Source organism: Panthera tigris, chromosome C1 (assembly GCF_018350195.1).
Source record: "Panthera tigris isolate Pti1 chromosome C1, P.tigris_Pti1_mat1.1, whole genome shotgun sequence".
Classification (NCBI taxonomy): Eukaryota; Metazoa; Chordata; class Mammalia; order Carnivora; family Felidae; genus Panthera; species Panthera tigris.
The window spans coordinates 181,284,511-181,305,758 of record NC_056667.1 but is presented as its reverse complement, the minus strand read 5'-3'; the positions used below and the strand labels follow the sequence as shown (position 1 = coordinate 181,305,758).

General features: G+C 38.3%; 1 protein-coding gene and 1 long non-coding RNA gene across 8 annotated transcripts in view; one reads left to right on the top strand and one right to left on the bottom strand.

Annotated features, from left to right (window-relative positions):
- Positions 1-1,784, bottom strand: part of CCDC150 (coiled-coil domain containing 150) — a 96,906-nt gene extending 95,122 nt beyond the window's left edge. For 5 of the 7 annotated variants that reach the window (XM_042994967.1, XM_042994968.1, XM_042994969.1 and 2 more), the window contains exon 1: positions 1,504-1,784. In XM_042994967.1, coding sequence (XP_042850901.1) covers positions 1,504-1,758 — 255 coding nt within the window. In that variant the 5' untranslated portion in view covers positions 1,759-1,784. The remainder of the gene's footprint in view (positions 1-1,503) is intronic. The other 2 variants (XM_042994970.1, XM_042994973.1) reach the window with 2 other exon arrangements.
- On the top strand, positions 1,776-20,208 carry LOC122240989. The gene is made up of 3 exons (XR_006220868.1): positions 1,776-1,874; positions 5,726-5,818; positions 20,038-20,208. It is a non-coding gene; the product is annotated as an uncharacterized LOC122240989 (long non-coding RNA).
- The last annotated feature ends 1,040 nt before the right edge of the window (positions 20,209-21,248 follow it).

The following is a 21,248-nucleotide window of genomic DNA, read 5'->3' as shown; positions in this document are numbered from 1 at the left end:
AGAGGATAGGATAAGAGCTGTGGTGCTGGCTTTCATTTTAAACAGACTGATCAAAGAAAGCCTCACTGAGATGATATTTCAGCAAAGACCTGTGAAGGAGGTGGAGGCGTGAGTCATGTAAACATCTAGGGGACAGAGAAGTCCAGAAAGAGTGAACGATGAGTACAAAGATCTTCACAAACAGTAAGGAGGTCAGTCTGGCTGGAGAGGAGTAAGGGAAGTAGAGAACTACAGGAGGTGAGGTCAGAGGGTAATAAAGGGACCAGATCATATTAGGCCTGAAAGGCTATTGGAAAGATTTGGTCTTTACTCTCAGTGACTCTCAGAGCCATTGGAGGGTACAGAGCTGAGGCGTGCTGTGATCTAACTTACTTTAACTGGATCACTCTGGATACCCTCCCACGATGGTGGGAGGACAACCACAGAAGTAGGAAGACCAGTTGGGAAGCTGCTACAATAATCCAGGCAGGTGGTGCCACTGGATAGGACCAGGGTGATAGATAGCAACACAATAGTAAGAAGTGGTCAGAGTCCAACCATATTTTAAAAATTGGTTTTGCTAATGAATTAGATATGAAACATGAGAGCAAGGAAGCAATTGGAAGACGGTGCTGCCATTTATTTAGACAATAGAAGCCCTTCAGAAGAATTAGCTTTAGTCGGAAGATTGAGTTGTTTTGGAAATGTAAAATTTAAAACCGGAAAGACGACCAACACGACTGAACTTGTAGATACAGAGTTCAAGGGAGAGTTGTGGACTGGAGATATAAATTCTTAAATTCTCAACACACATGTAGCGTGTAAAGGCACAAGACTGCCTAACAGAGAACAGAAAGGATTAAAGGGATCTAGTTCTGGGTGCTCCAAGACTCACAAGTCAGGGACATGAGGAGTGGGTGGGTGTTCAAGCCAGACTGTGAGCTTCTCCCCAGTAGGGTCAGATTAATCCCTATCTTCAGAGCCTAGCACAGTGCATGGGACACTGCAGGTGGCAAACAGGAGGAAATTTTGGAAAAATTTAACGAACGTGTATTCTGTCCAGGCACTGAGGAAATTTCAATGAACGAAAGCCAATTCCTGACACCTGCATTCTAATAAACAGATCAGGGAATATAACCGGTGTTATAATTAATTAATTGTAATTAAAAACAAACAAACAAAAACGTCAAAATGGCTTTTCTAGGAACCGATAACCTCCAGCCAAACAAAAAGAAAAGGTGGTGTTGGGGCTCATCTGGAGGCCCTCTCTGGTAGCTATCCTCCTTCCCTCAGCTAGAGCCAGGCCAATGCAAACTTTGCTCCTAAACGGTTTTCACTCGCATCAAGCACAGAAGCGCCGTAAATCAGGGTCCCGACGTCCAGAGGACGAGACTAAACTCTGCCAGGGAGGACAAAAGGCAAAAGGGACAGGTGATGGTGGTCTTATGTGAGCTGCCAGCTCTCCGCCGCGGGCCCAGCACCTCCGTTCCCGGATTAACCGGTCCACGGCACGGTCGCCCTTACCCCACAGTCCATCCGTCCGCCTGTAACTCTGTCCCGCAGCAGGTAGGCGGGTTTCCATGGAACTAAACGCGCTTTAAACCAACCCGCTCCGGCGCGGTAGCTCCTGTACGCAGGCGCATCCGTGGCAGCGCATGCCGGGAATTGCAGTTTTCCCGGCCCAGGAGGGCCCTCCGCCCGGGGCGGGACCCAGGCCGGAATCCGGCCGTGCGTAAGGAACGCTGAGCCCCGTGACCCCGGATGACGACAGGGCTCCATTGTGCTCGCGAGCGAGGCATGCCGGGATATGTAGTTTTCTCCCACTCAACCTCACGGATTGTCCTGTCTACTTTGCAGAATTACTGGTTCTACCCGGGTGAACCGGCGGCACTTAGGTAATTTGGCAAACATACCCTGTAACAGGAGAAATCCATGATTAGAAAATGATTTTAGTTTTAGGAGGACTAAAATAACAAGTAACTTCTGAACGATAAGAAAATACAACAGACTTTGTTAATGAGCATTAAAAAAATATTAAAAATACAAACTCAAACATTATTCTCTCGAAGGAAAAACCAAGGGCCTCTTCATCCTCGTCCATGGCCAGACGGAGAGTAAAAGGCATGTTTTCTGTTCGCTTGTCTTTTGTTTCATCAGCATAATCTATTTCTTGCCTTGTCAACCGGGAAGTGAATAGGTATTTCTAAATAGGGCTATAAATAGCTAAGAAAGAAGAAAGATTTGAAAATAATACTGCAGCCGTTTTAAAGTTGTTTTGCTGTAAGGCTGGGAACTCACACTTGATGAGAAGCCTCCAGTGAAAAGACAACATGGCTTTGCATTTAGGTAGCTGAAGAGAACACCTGTTACCACCATCAGGGCAATTAAGGCGTTTCTCTTAATCTCCTTGGGGGCGCAGCTGAGAATAACTTTAGCCCTCAAATGAATGCAGTCAAATTCCAGATGAGTCCTCATTTGCTGAGCAAGTGCCTGACTGAAATGATCTGGCTATTTTGATAATTCTGATAGCCAAGCTTCAACATGAGATAGAAAGAATGTCTATCAAACCACAGCTGTAAGATGTATTCATTAAACTATGAGCCCGTCTGGTAAAAGAGAAATGAGCCCTGCATACATTATTCAGGTGGAGGGACCAAATAAAGCTTTTAATAGGAAAAGTGGGAGAGTACTTTAGAGCATCAACACAAAGAGCCAATTATTCTCTCAGTATGTACATTTTCAATGATGTCTGATTTATCTGCGGAGATGAGCTATATGTGTATGCCCTCCACAGATAGCCACACACTTCAATGTAATGAGCATTTTCACCTTCCTGAATCCGCATGTTAAGCAACAGTCAGGGAGCCAATTGATTAAGTTTACTGTTTTTCATTTCTTTTCCTCTTTCTACCACCTGGAAAACCATATAAGAACTTAAGCAATTACAAAGTTAGAGAACAGAATCTGAATTCTTCAATAAATGAATTCATCTGCTAGAGAATCAGTCTTGGATACCTGAGAATTCATTATATAAAAAGTCTGTTTTTATTTTTTTAAGTGCCTAAGAATATTGATTTTTTGTCTGATTTCACTCTTGATTTTCAAGTGATAAATGGCTTTTATATGTCTTGACCCATTGATAAAAGTCTTTTCAGTCATCAAAAGCTTGAGATTCCATGAAAACCATATATTCTCTCACTAAAATACCACATTAGACTTCTAATTGGTTTTCTGATCACCCTTCCCAATGCAACCTTTATATATCTGCTAAAGTGATCTTAAAAATCACAGTTGACCCAACAACAACATGGGGGTTAGTGGCCCTGAAACCCCATGTGTTCAAAACTTCATGTATAACTTTTGATACCCCAGAATCCTTAATAGTCCACTGTTGAAGTCTTACAAATAAAATAGATTTGATTAACATATTTTCTGTTTTTACAATAATGTAAGCTAAAGAAAAAATGTTAAGAAAATCGTAAGGATGAGAAAATACATTTAGAGTATTATGCTGTATTTATTTAAAATATCCATATATAAGTGGACCCATGCAGTTCAAACCCATGTTGTTTGAAAGTCAACTGTAAATCCAATTATTTCTGTCTCTTGCTTAAAGACATATAATAGGGGCACCTGGGTGGCTCAGTCTTTTTGCGTTGGACTTGAGCTCAGGTCATGATCTCCTGGTTTGTGAGTTCAAGCCCCGCATTGGGCTCTCTGCTGTCAGCACAGAGCCCACTTCGGATATTCTCTCTCCCTCTCTCTCTTTGCCCCTCCCCTGCATGTGTGTTTGCGCTGGTCTCTCTTTCTCTCAAAACTAAATAAAAACATTAAAAAAAAAAAAAGAACCATTTAATAGTTCTCCCTTTGAACTAGTAGCTTTCCACTGAACAGGAAGAAATAGAAACTGCTTATGACCTCAGCCTAATCCACCAGCCATATCTGCACCTGGTCACCCCAAAAAAGCTTGAATTCAAGCATACCAGCATGTTTCTGTGTGTGCAGACTGTGTATCCTCTGCCAGGCATGCCCTTCCTCTAGTCTGCCTGGTGAACCCAACAGAAATGTAACCTCTTCTGTGAAGCCATTCTATTTGCTCCCATAGTTTACTGCACTGCATTATAACTGTCAGTGTGTCTTATCTACCCTTAATTAAGCTGTAAGTAAGTTAAAGATGGGAGTTTTGTTCTTATTTTGAGCTTATTATTTTCAACACCAAGCACAATGCCCGGCACACAGCCAGGCTTACAATGCTTGGTAAGTCCTCCTTATTAAGTGAGTGAACTAATGAATGCTTCTACAGACAGAGGCTATTTCTCAGTCTCTTGACTATATATGCATATATATATATATATATATATATATATATATATATATATATATTCTATTTGTAAGCCAAAAAAAAAAAAAAAAGCATCTACTTTCTTCCAAAGCTGGCAATGATTTGCCATTGCGATTACAAAAATGATAGCAAAGTAACTTGCAACCACTTCTCCTTGGAAATGTGTTCTGTGGATAGAGAAATGCAAACACAAAAACTCAAAGTTTTCATACCAGCAAGAGCTGGTACAATGGAGAAATAAGAATGGCAGTTTCACTAACCAGTCCAGCACCTGATGTGTGCAGTCCAGACCTTTTGGTAAAGTATTGGCTCTCTATATAGAGATTAGAATTTGAAGGGGTCTTGGACTTTTTATTGAACTGGTGCTTTGACTCAGGGCTGGGAAAATGAATCTGTTATTTCCATCAGTCTAGAGTAACAACACTTCTTTACAAGGTCTCTGTCACTTAGTTTTACCAACTAAATTTTGTGGCCAAGTAGCTTTTCAGATTGTTCTAGTGACCAAATTTCAGAACAATCAAGATTATGGTGATATTGCTGCAGCTCTATTTTACATTTCCCAAGATTGTAATACTCTTTTTGTCTTAATAAGATGATACATAAGGGGCGCCTGGGTGGCTCAGTCAGTTAAGCGTCTGACTTTTGCTCAGGTCATGATCTCACGGTCCGTGAATTTGAGCCCCGCATTGGGCTCTGTGCTGACAGCTCAAAGCCTGGAGCCTTCAGATTCTGTGTCTCCCTCTCTCTCTGACCCTCCCCCATTCATGCTGTAACCTTAAGATGCAGTTGTGTTCCCATAGGAGATAGCCATGCAGCCAGTAAGTGACAGAATGGTTATTGGGACTTGGGTCTGTCTTCAAAGTCCTGCTTTTGAATCTGATTCCATCTCCTGCACATTTTGACAACAGTGGGTCAAGACAGCAATTTCAGCATCTAACTATAAGATAAGAAATACATTGAAAAGAAAATGAGGGAAATCTATGTATTTATGGAAAGTTTCTAGGATGCATTTTAAATGAAAAAAGCAAGGTACATGGAAACAGGAGAAATAAGAATATTGTATTTATATAAATAAGTACTGAGAGGATACACAAGAAACCAGCAACATCAATACCTTTTATTACCTCTGCAGGTAAGGCAACCATATAATTTTTCATCTTACCCAAAATGATTTTTACCAATTTTGTGTTATGAAATAATTTTAAATTTACAGAAGAGCTGCAAAAACAGCACAGAGAGTTCCCGTATACCGTTCGCCCAGCTTTCGCCAATGTTAACCTCTTACATAGTCATGCTACAATGATCAAAGCAAAGAAATTAATATTGGTGTTAAACAATTAACTAAATGACAAACTTCATTTGAATTTCATCAGTTTGCCCACTAATGTCCTTTTTCTGTTCCAGGATACAATCCAGGATTTTACATGGCATTTACTTGTCCTGACTCCTTCCTCAGCTTTTGTCTTTCATGACCCTGGGATTTTTTGAAGACTGCTGGTCAGTTATTTTTTAAAATGCCCCTCATTTTGGGTTTGTCATGATTTCTCATGATTAGATCAAGATTCTTCATTTTGAGACGAATACCATAGAAGTGACGTGCACTTCTTGGGTGTATCAGGTTTGGGGGTGCACACAATGTGTATGTCTTATAACTGTTAAAGTTAAGGTCCATCACCTGTTTAGGTAATGTCTACTAGATTTCTCCCTTAAAATATTTCTGTGTTCCTCTCTGTACTACTATTAAATATTGGGGGGGAGATACTTTGAGGCTCTGCAAGTATCCTGTTTCTCCTTAAACTTTCACTCACTAATTTTAGCTAGTTTGTGTCACCAACAGCAGTTATTGTGGTGTGCTTAATGGTGACTTTCCATATTCCTCATTTATTAATTAGAATTCTTTGGTAGGGAGGAATTTATGGTTTTTCCCATTTATTTATTTGGATTTGTTCATTGTGTATTTATATCAGTGTGGGCTTATGGATATTTGTTCTATCCTTTGGGTTATAATTCAATACTGTTGTCATTTTATGGCTCGAGCAATAAAATTGCTCTAGCTTTGGCCATTCAGAGATCATGAAGGAGCTGCTGTGTCCCTTCTTCCTTTTTTTTTTTTTTTTTAGCACTGCCTTACTTTTTGTCACTGCAAGATTTCCAAGTTCATCTTGTATTTTCCCTGCCTCACCACAGATTTAACCCCTTTTCCAAGGAGTCCTGTTCCTTTTTATGAAAGAATGGTATTTAAAATCAAATGCTAGGGTATCGCTGCTGATAGCTCCTCTCAAAAGGTAGAGCTAGAAAATACATGTTTATATACCAATCCATGCATATACATACATGTCTATATTTCTTTATCTATCTGTATATATATTTGCATATACATAAATAAACAAAACATGAGTTCCTACTGATACTGCCACTCAAATTAGCACCACAGCTTATTCCACCCTTTGTCCTTTCTTGACTTTTAACTTCTTTCTCTGACTGTTGGAGCCCTGACTTTCATTATCTACAATATATCTATTTGTTTGTTCAACCCTAGTACACGCATAAAGTCATTTTAAAACTTGCTAACCCATGCCCAAAAAGAAACACAATTTAAAACTAGAGCATATTGCTTGAGTACTGTTCTTTATGCCTTCGCCTTACAGTACCCAGTCAAAACACTGTTTTCCAAAGTTACTTAGATCAGCCCCTTTCTTCTCTACCTGCTTCCATGTGGCTATTTGATTTATTTGTAATGCAGTTAGATTCATGAGTGCCAGTCTGCATTCTATCTTGTGTTCTGTGTGCATCCTGGTTGATTTTATTTAATTTACATACAGTAAAATTCACTTCTTGTGGTGTAGAGTTATATGGGTTTTGACAAGTTATTAGTCTTAGTCTCCCACCATGAGAACACTCTCCTCGCTCTCAAAACTCAAAACTCCATCATGCTTCCCCTTTCTAGTCAACCTCTCCCCCCACCTCCTAACCGCTAGCAACCACTGATATATTTTCCATACCTATAATTTTGCTGTTCCAAAATGTCACATTAATGGAGTCCCACCCTTTTGGGTTTAACCTCTCTCAGTTACCAGATGCATTTAAGATTGATCCATGTTGTTACATGAATCAATAATTCATTGTAACTCAGAAAGTTCTTTTCAGTTCTGGGATGATAGACTTCCTAGAAAAAGCTATAAAGATAAAGCATGGTCTTGAAGATTATCTAAAGTATCCTACTGTTTTAAATTAATAAGGTTACTGAAAGGTTGATAATGATGTCCTGAGAAGACCCCAAGGAAGAACAAATTGAATAAATAGTTATATGTGGAATTGCTTATTCTTTTTTAAAGTTTATTTATTTTTTGAGAGGTGGGAGAGGAGAGGGAGAGAGAGAGAATCCCAAGCAGGCTCCGTGCTGTCAGCACAGAACCCAACACAGGGCTTCATCTCACGAACCATGAGATCATGACCTGAGCCAAGATGAAGAGTTGGAGGCTTAACTGAGTCACCCAGGCGCCCCTGGAATTGTTTATCCTTATACAGACACAGGCATGCTCTCATTCCCACTATCTCCCCAGGGAGCTTACTCCTTCACTTACCCACCTTCCTCCTCTACTTGGTTCCTTCTCAAAAGCCTAAAAATAGGGACGCCTGGGTGGCTCATTCAGCTCATTGAGCGTCCAACTTCAGCTCAGGTCATGATATCCCAATTCGTGAGTTCCGCCTGCATGGGGCGCTGTGCTGACAGCTCAGAGCCTGGAGCCTGCTTCGGATTCTGTGTCTCCCTCTCTCTCTCTACCCCCTTCCCCGTTTGTGCTCTCTCTTTCAAAAATAAACATTAAAAAAAGCCTAAAAAAACACATTTTCGTGACACTGCTTTGGTAGTAGGCTAGCAATACCTCCCTCAATCTTTCATTGACAAACTTTAGGAAAACATGATGTAGCAGAAATAATGCTCCATGTACTAAATGTCACCCTCACCCCTAGATTTCATATGTTGAATCCCTAATCCCCAACATGATGGTATTGGGAGGTAGAACTGTTGAAAGGCAGTTAGGGTTAGACTAAGTCCTGAGGGTGGGATTAATGCGCTTAGAAAAAGAGAAAGAGACACAAGATCTCTCTCTCTCATCCATCTGAGGATACAAACGGACAGCCATCAGCAAGCAAACTAGGCAGAGGGTCCTCACCAGACACTGAATCTGCCAGCGTCTTGATCTTGGACTTCCCAGCCTCTAGAACTGTGAGAAATAAGTGGGTTTTGTTGTTTAAAAAAAAATAATAATTCATTTATGTAACTTACTAACATTCCACCGAACGGATACATCTGAGTTTGCTTATTCATTCACTGGTTGAAGGACATTTGGGTTGTTTCCAGTTTTTGGTGATTTTTTTTTTTTTAATTTTTAATGGTTTATTTATTTTTGAGAGAGAGAGCATGAGCAGGGGAGGGGCAGAGAGAGAGGGAGACACAGAATCTGAAGCAGGCTCCAGGCTCGGAGCTGTCAGCACAGAGCCTGACATGGGGCCTGAACTCACCAACTGTGAGATCATGACCTGAGCTGAAGTCAGATGACTTCAACCAACTGAGCCACCCAGGTGCTCCTGGTTTTGGTGATTATTAATAAAACAGGTATAAACATTTGCAAAGAGCTTTTTGTGTGAAAACAAAATTTTCATTTCTCTCGGATAAACCCTTATGAGTGGGATTGTGGCATTATTTATTAGGTAAATTAATAAGAAGCTGCCGAATTGCTTTCCAAAGTGGCTCTACCATTTTGCACGTCCATCCGTAAGATTGTATGACATTCTTAGTTGCTCCTCATCATTGTCCACACTTGATATTGTTAGCATTTTTAAGCCATTTTACTAAATGTGTAGTGGTATCTTGCTGTGGTTCAATTTCCATTTCCTCAATGACTAACGAAGTTGAACATATTTTCAACATGTATATATCTTTTGCCCATTTTTAAAATTGAGTGGTTTGTTTTCTTAATTAAATGGTGGTTTATTTCTCAAATAAATTTTTTGAGATACAAACCCATTATCAAAATATTTTTTGACAACATTTTCTCCCCGTCTGTGGCTTGTCTTTTTATTCTCTGGACATTATCTTTTGCATGGCAGAAGTTTTTGATTTGTTTGTAACTTTAAGTAATCCTTATACCCAATGTGGGGCTTGAACCTACAACCCTAAAATCAAGAGTTGCTTGCTCTGCCGACGAAACCAACCAGGCACCCCCAGAAGTTTTTAATTTTGTTAGAGTCCTACTTACCAGTTTTTCTTTTATGATTAGTGCTTTTGATATCATACCTAAAAACTCCTACCCTAGTCCTAGGTCATGCAAATTGTTTTTCTTACATTTTCTTCTAGAAGTTGTATCATTTTATGTTTTACCTTTAGGTATATGAATAAGGGATGAGGTATATGTTGTCAGGGTTTTGTTTTTGTTTTTGCTTAGGGACATCCAATTATTCTAGCACCGTTGTTGGAAAAATTACCCATGATTTCTCCATTGAATTGCCTTGGCACCTTTGTCAAAAATCAATTAATCTACCTAAAAGTCATGAGCCTGTTTCTGGCCTCTCAATTCTGTTTCATTGATCTTTGTGTCTCTCTTTCCACCAGTGCTACCCTGTGTTCAGTTAGTGTAGTTTATAATAATTCTTGAAATCGGGAGGTGTAGTCCTCCTACCTTGTTCTTTTTCAAAATTTTTTGGCTATTCTAGTTCTTTTGCCTTTCCTTAGAAAATTTTAAATCAACCTGTTGATACCTACACAAAATTCAGCTAGGGTTTTAATTGGGAATATGCTGAATCTATATATCAAATTGGGGAGAACTTAATATATTATGGAGTCTATCAATCCATGAACATGATACATCTCTACACTTTTTTATGTCTTCTTTGACTTCTTTAATCAGTATTTTGACGTTTTCAGCATACAGGTCCTATACATAGTTTCATAGATTTATATCTACGTTTTCATTTTGGGGGTGTTATTTTAAATAGCAGTTTTTTAAGTTTCAAATCTGAGTGCTCATTGTTACAACATAGAAATATATAGAATATAGAAATAGTGTATAGAAGCATACTTGACTTTTGTATTTTGATCTTTTATCCTGCGACCTTGCTAAACTCACTTATTAGTTTTAGGAACTTTTAAAAAATGTATTCTTTGGGATTTTCTACATAAAAAATCCTGTCATCTGCAAATAGAGCATTTTTCCCCTCGTAATCTGAATAACTTTCTCTTTCTCATTTGTTTCTCATCTTGTTCTCATTTCTCATTTGTTACATTGACTAGGATTTTTACTCTGATGTTGAATAGGAGTAGTGAAAGAAAGATATCCTTGCCTTGTTCGCACTAAATTTGATATTAGTTGTAGGGTTATTATGGTTGTCCTTTATCAGGATATGTAAGTTTCTGGCCATTCCTACTTTCCTGAGAGTTTTTATTGTGAAAGGTATTAATTTTTGTCAAGTACTATTGAGATAATTATATATTTTTTTCTTCTTTAGTCTAGTAATCTGATTAATTACATTGATTTTTCAAAAGTTTAACCACCTTGCATTCTTAGGGTAATACACACTTGGTTGATCTGTATTATCCTTTTTATATATTCCTAGACTTGATTTGCTAATAGTTTGTCAAGGAGGTTTATGTCTGTATTTGAGGAGGGATATTGGTTTTTATTCTTCTTTCATTATAATGTGTTTGGTTGTGGTATTAGGATAATTCTACCCTCATAAAATGTATGGGTATTTCCTTTTCCTATATTTTCTGAAAGACATTGTATGGAATTGGCATTATTTTTTTCTTAAATATTTTTTAGAATTTGCCAGTGAAGCATCTGGACCTGAAATTGTCTTTGTTGGAAGGTCTTTTAACTACAAATTCAATATCTTTTATAGTTATCAGACTATTGGGTTTTTGTTTGTTTGTTTTTTTTGTTTTTTGTTGTTTTGTTTGAGTGAGTTTAGGTAGTTTGTATCTTTTTAATTTGTCCATTTTTTTCCAAGTTGTTGATTTATGGGTTTAGAGTTATTGGTAGTCTTACCTTATTATCTTTCTACTGTCTGCATGGATCTGTCATGACAATTTCTCTTTCATTTCTAGTACTAGTAGTTTTTGTCTTCTCTCTCTCTCTCTTTTTTTTCCTGGTTAATCTGGCTAAAATTTTATCAATTTTATTGATTTTTTTTTTCAGAGGAGTAGCTTTTGGGCTCATTGATTTTCTTGATTGTGTTCAAGTTTATTGATTTTTTCCTCTCATGTTTATTATTTAAACTAGAACGCTTTTGAAAATAAAAGGTGACATTATTAATAATTAAAACAAGACAAAAGGCACAAACTGGAAATGTTCTAGGAAAACCAGGATATATGGCCACGCTACCTGTAGGATACATAGGATGAGGAAAAAGGTAGATGGGAACTTCTATGCAAATAAAACTTTACAGTATATACCTTTTAGTATTATTTTGATTTTATTATTTTATTTAATTTTATTTATTTAAAAAAATTTTTTTAACGTTTATTTATTTTTGAGACAGAGAGAGACAGAGCACGAACGGGGGAGGGTCAGAGAGAGGGAGACACAGAATCTGAAACAGGCTCCAGGCTCTGAGCTGTCAGCACAGAGCCCGACACGGGGCTCCAACTCATGGACTGCGATATCATGACCTGAGCCGAAGTCGGCCACTTAACCGTCTGAGCCACCCAGGGGCCCCTAATTTTATTTTTTTAAGTAAACTTCAGGCCGAGTGTGGAAACCAGTGTGGGGCTTGAACTCATGACCCCGAGATCAAGACCTGAGCTGAGATCAAAAGTCAGCCACTTAGGGGCACCTGCGTGGCTCAGTTGGTTAAGCATCTGACTTTGGCTCTGGTCATGATCTCATAGTTCATGGGTTCAAGCCTTGCATTGGGCTCTATGCTGACAGCTCAGAGCCTGGAGCCTGTTTCGGATACTGTGTCCCCCTCTGTCTGCCCCTCCCTTGCTCATGCTCTGTCTCAAAAATAAACATTACCAAAAAAAAAAAAAAAAAAAGTTGGCCACTTAACTGACTGAGACATCCAGATGCCCCAGGATTATTTTGATTTTTAAATTGTTTGAATGTATGACCTATTCAAAAAATAAAATAAACATACTTCTTCAATGTACTTCAATTGTACTTCAGAACTGGTAAAATTCCCGGCATATAGAAAATCTCAATGTATAAAGTTGAATAAATGAATGAATCAGTCAGTAAGCATTGAGGACTACCTAAGTTTTATTGGAGAGAATGGGGTAGTATTATATAGCTAATTCTAAATGTCTACAACATATGTATCAGAATTGAATGATTGAACCAATCGTTAAGACCTGTAGTCTTAACCTGCAGGTTTGGTAGCATAAGTATTATCATCACAGACTTAGTTATTTTGTTTTTATTATTTATATCTCCTTTTCTTGCCTATTTTCATTTGTGGCATCTTACGTACAAAGAGTAAACTGCAACTTGCTTTAGAATATCAGGGGGAAGGTACAGATCCATTGAGGGTCTCTCCAGCTCTGCTCCTTTTCTTTACAACCTACGCCCTAGTTCCATAGTGACTGCAGGGATTTCCATTTTCCTACATGGTTCTATATGTATGTCCTCAGCATAAAATTCTCTTCTACATGATTTTTGGTCAAGAGAATCAATGCAAAAATGGGAAAACCGTTGCAAAATAAGATCTATAAGTGGTTATTTAGAATTCAACATCTGAGTGAAATGTTATAACTATAGTCAGGACCTTGGTTCAGTTGTTTCTGAGACGTAGTTACATTCTTAGATATCGAGTATGTCCTTGAATTCCATGAGTCAATAAATCAGATGAATAGCATAAAATTGTTTTATTTATGGAATGAAAAGGGTCAAAACATTATTAATTTTTCTATGACTTTGGGGAAAATCACATCTCTCTCTTAAAAACACATTGAAAATATGCACATACACACATATCTTAAAGAACTGATATGATGAGTTAAACACAAGTAATGCATTCCAACAAGTATTCCTGAAAACAATAAGAATGCTCTTGGTTATAGTCAACAAAGATTAGTCCAGCCCTTCAAAATACAAGGCTCTGAGGTAAGCTATGTATCAGTGTCACAGCAGAAATATGTCGCATCCAAAGCGTAATAGAATTGTTTCTCTTCTGGCTCTCAACAAATAGAAAATCCATATTTACATTTCTTTCTTCGTTGTTTCTCCATAACAATCAATACAGAGGGCCCGCCAAGGTAGTAAATTTAATTGAACTTATTGATGATAAAATCAAACTTCTACATTAGGTCTGAAGTGCATATTGTCTCTTGAAGTCCTTGACAGCTTGACTGGTTTCATTTTCTACCCCTATATACTGCCTTCCTGGAAAGCATCCTGGCTTCTTAAAATAATTATTTATGAAAAAAGTCTTCTCTAGCTATAGTGCTATCAAGATACAATTTCTTTTCTTATATAAACTGAACAGCTTAATAAAATCAAAAGGACTACTTCTTATATGATAATGAAAGAATGGGGTTCCTCAGATTTTTCTTAAACAAAAATCTTTGTCCTAGAAATATTGACCAATATGCCTGACTCTCCTATTCTTTAGCTGTATGACCTTGGGAAAGTTACTAAATTCCCTGTGCTTTAGTCTACATATTTGTAAAGTAGAGAGAATTAAGTTAATAATACCATTAGAAGACAATCGTCCATAGATCTCTCCTATTTCTCTATGACTTGTAAGGAGAGGCATTGACCTCCCTTTGTTCTGGTCTATCTTTTCAAGAAGATTTGTATAGGGAACAGTCTTGAAACATAGACTGTCTGCCACTGGAACAAAGGCAGGTTTGCTTACTAACTTTTATAAAAGATTTGGATTCCCTAAACTCAAGGATCCCTTCCTGTAACATAATCCATGTGCAGTTATCCACCTGAGCCAATCTGTGATGCCTCTCTGGTGCTTAGGAGAAAGGGGAACTAATACAAACCTGCTGCTACATATGCTGCTTGTCCTAAGTAACAAAGTCCTTTGTCTCTGATTTGGGAGTTTCATGTCTTTGTCAGCATCTACGAAACTGTGGCAAGATAACTTGTTAGCTTGCAAGTAGGATAAAAGCTCATACCCTTTATAGTTCTTGATGCATGTGAAAGACTTAGAATCTGGAATGTAGAAAATGCTTAACAAATGTTAATATTTACCATCACCCACATTAGCTAGCTAGCTTAAAAAATACTAAGATTTGACTTAACTATTATGCTTCTAGGAATTTATCTGGCTGAAAGTTGCATAAACGGATGGATACTTATTATAAATTTTTTATAATAAAATGTGATACCACATAACAGAAAACACTCTAAAACTCAGTGTCATACAAAAGAAAGCATTTATTCTCAGAATCACAATGTCTACAAGCTGGCTGGGAAAGCTCTGTGTGGTCTCATTCCAAGAGAGGAAGGCAAAAGGGGTCAGTGACTACCTGGAGCATGCTCTTCCTGAGAGTGATAGAAGAACCAGAGGGCAGCCCAAGTGCACAAGCACATTTCAAGCCTGTGCCTGTGTCACATCTAGTAACATCCCAATGGCCAAAGTATGTAATGTGGCCAAGCTGAAGTCAAGACATAGGAAATTATACCAAGATCACTAGGAAGCCACAGCAAGGGTGTTAGATGGACTATAGGAGAGTGGAAAATTGGAATCTGTAATTTAATCTACCACAATCTTCAACAGGAAGTGGTTAGGTACTAATAGTACAGTAACACTAAACAGCCATCAAAGAGAATGAGTATATCTGAATATACTAAATGGAAACTGTGCACCTCACATTGCTGGATGAAAAGAACAATCATAAGATATGTATGTCATCCTGTTTTTATTTAAAAGAAAAACTTTTGAATATATTTATTTTATGTGCCTAGTAAAGAGTTTGAGAAGATACATAAACTGTTAGTATTTATCTCTCAGGATTGGAGTTGGGAGATGAGAACTAACTTCCTTCCACTTTATATTTTATGTATTAACATAAATACTTGTGTATCATTGGGAAATTTTTTATAGATATGTATTACTTTTATAATAAAAACTTAAGAAGATATAATAATAAAGCAAAAAACAAATACTAAAAATGACAAAAATGTTTTTATCTCCCAGGTACTCTCTAGTTGATAACACATTTCCCATTCCCTTTCCCCAGTCCCCATAAGAATAAAATAACATCCAGTATCTAGAGGTTTTAGGTCTGAGGTCCTGTGCTATAAAACTTCATTCTGCTTCAGAAATTATCTGTTTTATTCCTCATAGAGCTCATTTTAATCCTATTGGGTATCTTGGTGGAGCAGAGCATTACAAAGAGTATTTGAAGATTTCCTGAGTTTCTTAACATTTATTTTATATATATTTTTCTGTTTCAAAATTCCAATCTGTTATAGTAGATAGATAGAGATAATTTCCATTTCTCAGTTGAGAACTTTGAGTATCTTTCCATTCATTTCAAGAATGTTTACCTTCACTTCATGGAGTATTGTTACAATAGCTACTTAAAATTTTTTTTAATGTTTATTTATTTTTTGACAGACAGAGCATGAACAGGGGAAGAGCAGACAGAGAGGGAGACACAGAATCCGAAGCAGGGTCCAGGCTCTGAGCTGTCAGCACAGAGCCCAACGTGAGGCTTGAACCCATGAACTGTGAGATCATGGCCCGAGCCAAAGTTGAACACTTAACTTATTGAGCCATGCAGGTGCTCCTATATACTTTAGAGTGTTACTTCCAACAGCTAGACCAAGAGTCAGCAAGTGAAGGCCTGTGAACCAAATCTAACCTGCTGCCTGTTTTTGTATGGCCCATGAGCAAAGAATTGTTTCCATACTAAACTAAAGCTTTAACTAAGATTAAAGTTTTAAATGATTGGGAGAAAAATCAAAAGAAAGCTAATATTTTGTGACATGTCAAAATTATATGAAATTCAAATTTGTTTCCGTAAACACAATTTTATTAGAACATAGTTATATTCATTCATTGAAATATTATCTATAACTGCTTTTGTACCACAATGACAGAGTTGAGTTGTGACAGAGACAATATGGCCCACATAACCTAAAATATTCCTTCTATCTGTCTGTTTACGGAAAAAGTTTGCCCCGATCTGGGTTATCTCAGACTTTGCATCTGTTGATTGTCTTTTCTCTTAAAAATTGGTCATATTTTCCTGGTTCTTTGTATGTTGAGTAATTCCAGATTGTGTCCTAGACAGTTAAAATATTATATGGTGAGGCTCTGACATCTATTCCGTGCATGCATAGCTTGGGAGTGAGCCTGGGGCTTATGTTGGTTCATACACAGAATTAGAAGATATTCTCCAGCTCTCTGCTCTCTGATATTTCCATTATTCTCTACAATTTCTGAGGGCCCCTTTTCCAGTACTCTGGTTAGAAAGATGGAATTTCTCTCAGAGTTATAGTTGTCCATGTTGATACATAGTTACATACAACTGAAGTTTTCTTTAGGTCAACACTAAAACAATAGATAACAGAGAGAGAAAAAAAAAAAAAGCAAAGCAAAGCAAAGCAAAGAAAAGAAAAGAAACTCACCCCCGTAGAGGTCTTTCAAGTGTTCAGTCTTCTCCATGAAAGAAGTCTCCATGACTTGCTGTTTTTACTCAGAGTGCTCAAGTAGTTGCTTTCATATGTTGTCTCGAGTTTTTCTTTGTATAAGGTTTTAACTCCTGTAAAGAATTAAGGAGATGAGATTTCCAGGGCATAAGCCCATTCTAAATAATATCTTAATAATTCATATGCTACTATTTGGTGGTAATTTTGCTGTAACATCTTAAACTTCTTGGGATTAGGAATATGGAAAAGACAAGATCATTGTTTGATTTACTCAGGACATCAATACCCATGAATCCTGAGAATCTTTACTAGAGTACACTGGGTGGATGAATTCCTATGATGAAGCCATGTTGACCTGCGTGAAGAGGCTTATAGGCAATGATAAATCAAAGTGGACTCAAAATACTTATTCTGTTAGATTTTGTACAAGAAGTTGTATGGTCAGTTAGGACTCCTGTTTGCAAGTGACAAGACGAAGAGAAGAAGAAAATAATTTTTTTGCGAGCCTAGGGATGGGGTTAGTGTGATTAAAAGGCTAATGTAGAAGATCCTAAAGGTTTTTGTGGTAGAAAGCTCCCAAGGAAGCAGAGGTCAGAAAGAAAGATAGAGACATAGAGACAAAGAGATTTGAAAATTCTATGCTGCTGGTTTTGAAGATGGAGAAAAGGGCCATGAGCCAAAGAATGCAAGCAGGCCCTAGCATCTAGTAAAAGCAAGGAACCAGATTCTCCTATAGAATCTCTAGAAGGAACAGATCCTGCCAATACTTTGATTTTAGCTCATTAAGATTGATTTTGGATTTCTGACCTCCAGAACTGTAAGGTAATAAATTATAATGTTTTAGGCCACTACATTTTTGGCCATTTGTTACAACAGCAATAAGAAACTACTGCAGTTAGCTAAGGCACAAATAGATCCAAGGAGTCAAATTATGTCATGAAATCTGAGGCCCAATCTCTCTTTCTCTCAACCATTTCCACCTACCCACTCTCACTTCTGCTTATCTTTTCTTTTTTCTTTAATGTTTATTTATTTATTTTGAGAGAGAGAGCCAGTGATCGTGTGAGCAGGGGAGGGGCAGAAAGACAGGGAGAGAGAATCCCAAGAAGGCTCTACACTGTCAGCACAGAGCCCGAAGCAGGGCTCAAATTCACAAACTGTGAGATAATGACCTCAGCCAAAATCAAGAGTCAGACACTTAACCAACTGAGCCACCCAGGTGCCCTTGTTTATCTCTTCTTGACCTCATTTCTGTTGCAGACTCAGGAAACATGGCTTCAACCAGCACCAGTTTTACCTCTTTCCTATTGTGTATATTCAGAGTCAAATGATGCTTTATCCTCTAGAGCCATTTAAGGCAATCTCAGAGGACTTTGATTGGCTTGGCTTGGGTCAAGTGTCTGCCATTGAACCAATCATCCCAATAAATGGAAGAGGGCACAGTTATAAGGCAGAATTGCCTGAGTCACTTGCAGACCCCCTTAAACTGAGGGGTAGTAATGTAATGGCAATCCCACTAGAAACACATGGAAAAAATAACAAATTCTCCAAAGGATTAAGGGGTGCTGATGAGACAAAGAGAACAAATGTCCACCATAGTTCGTCATTTTACTAGCCAAACCCAGCAAAACCACATTAAGGATAATGTCACACATAACCCCTAATTCCTGTTGAGATTACCAAGATCACAAACCATTTCCTTCCTATCAGCATGTCTACACTCCCTTGTCCACTTTCCCAGTTGTGTCAGTTAACGTTATTAGATCTTTCCTTTAGTGACAGTAAGCTCAAAATAGTAATGGCTTAAATAAGATAGCCATATGGGGGTGTTGTTTCACTCTCATGAAAACGCTGGAGGTAGACAGTTCAGGGCTGGCAGATGCCGGCTAGATGATTTCTCTCTTGTTGTCTACCATTCTTAGCAAGTAAATGCCCCCCTAATGGTCCAAGATGGTGCCTCAGGCTCTACCCATCATGTCTGTGTTCCAGAAATCAGGAAACAACTAATAAAGAAGAACACATCTCCTTCCTAAAGATATTTTCTGGAAATTGAACACATCCATTGATCTGAATACAGCTATTTAGTTTGGTTCTCAAGCCACCAGCTCATTTCGTAAAGCTGGTGGGGAAAATAATTGAACTTGAGGGAGGAAAAGTATGACTTTACCACTTTCTAGTTTGGTGACTTTGGGAATTCATAATCTGAGACTCAGTTTCTTTATCTGCAATTTGACAGTATGAAAGTTAAAATAATTTTTAACTAAAAAAGGCTATTCATTCTTTTAGTTTGTAACAGAAAGAATGTCCTAAATTGATTGTATCCATTTCTGTTATCTGTCCATCTTTAGGCACTGTAATTGGGTGATTAGTTTCATTACTTTCTTGTAACGGCCATCTAGAATGGCCCTGTTGACCTCCATTCTGCAGAGTCCCAGTAGCCTTTTTTTTTTTTTTTTTTTGCCTTCATTCTTCTTGACCTCTTTGTAGCACATGAAACCATTGATTACCCTCCTTTTTATTAGCACACTCTCTTCACTTGGGTTTCGGAATAAATCACTCCAAATCAAGCACAGACAGACTTAAATCCTCAAGCTGAGCTGAAACTAGGCTCTACATCATAACAAAACTTGACTGTAGTCTTAGGGGAAATGGAAGGGAAGCATAATACAGACTACTGGCTATGAGATATGACTGTTTTTGTAATTCTGGTTCATCCGTACAGCATCACTTCTGCCTAGTTAACACATGAACTCATGGTAGAAGCCAGTTTCCTTCCTCTTATAAGGGGCTTCAGGTACATTCTTGCAACCCAGGCTGAGAGAGAGAGAGAGAGAGAGAGAGAGAGAGAGAGAGAGATGCCTTCTTACCCTATTTAGGGTTTTTCTCTTCCCAAGATGTTTGGCTGTGAAAATAACCATGTCTTTCAGAATAGCTTGTATACCCTTCCCCAGGATGAACCTTGATGTACAGTATCCAGTTTCAATACAGGAGATACACTCCCAACAGTAGCAGGATAGCAACCCTAAATGCCTCACTTTCAAGTAGCAAACAAAAAAAATTTTTTTAACGTTTCTCAAACCTGTGTTGTTACCTTTCAAATAACACCAGATGTTGGACAGCCGTAATTCAGTTCAAGATGAACTTTGTCAACCCCAGTCTGGTGCCTTTTGTGACGCCTTCTTCCATATGAGATGAAAACATCTGCACATGCTTCCTGCAGTTCTCAGGATTATAGGATATGATCTGTGATAACTTCCCAGACGAGAACATAAGCATCTCAACAAACGTAGGAACATTTTACAGGCACAGGGCGGTTTAAATCTACTCACAGTAAGCGTGCCTCTAAAGAGTATATAAACTGCAGAGATTCAGCTCTGGCTAGGGCGAAGAGACAAATTCATGATCAGAAATGCAGTTTAACTTCTTAGAACCCAAAGCAGACACTTGGGTGCCCCAGGCCCATGTAATTCTAGCAGAGCTGTGGGGGAAAATTCCAAGAACAGGGCCAGTGTTAACTGTATTCTCTGTCAACTTCCATATATCTTAGAAGTGTGAACTCACTTAACTCATTGACCAAATAAATGACCATTTCTTGCTTGGGTCAGAAACTATGGAAACTTTAGGGCAAACAGAAATTAATAAGACAAGATTCCAGAAGATAAGGAGGTCACTATCATATGAGAGACTGAAACAAAAAGAAATACCCAACTTTCTGTGATCAAGAAAAGCCCAGGTGGCTCAGACTGCACATAGGAGGGGCATCTGACTTAGACAGGGTCCAGGTAGTGAGGTCTAAGAAAGTGTTCTGGAGGAAATGATGCCAGAATTAAGTAAAAAGTGATGAATGGGAATTTTCCAGTTAACTAAGGACAGAAAGGGAGCACCGGGTAGGAGGAACAGTCTATACCAGTATATTTGCAGTGAAAAAACAAGATGCATGTGGGGAACTGGATGTGTGGTGTGAGGAGAGCGGAAATGGTGAGAAAGGAAACTAAGCAAGTAGGAGTAGTTGGATCAAAGTTATGCTAAGGACTCTGAAATTTTTTTTAAAGTTTGTTTATTTTTCAGGGAGAGAGTGAGTGGGGGAGGAGCAGAGAGAAAGAGAATTCCAAGCAGGCTCTGCACTGTCAGTGCAGAGCCTGATGTGGTACTTGATCTCACAAACCCTGAGATCATGACCTGAGTAGAAATCAAGAGTTGGATGCTTAACCAACTGAGCCAACCAGGTGCCTCAAGGACTCTGAATTTTGTCTTGAACCTGTCTGATTTTTCCAAGTCCCCAAAGTCATTTAGTTATGGAGTGAATTCATTAGATTTAT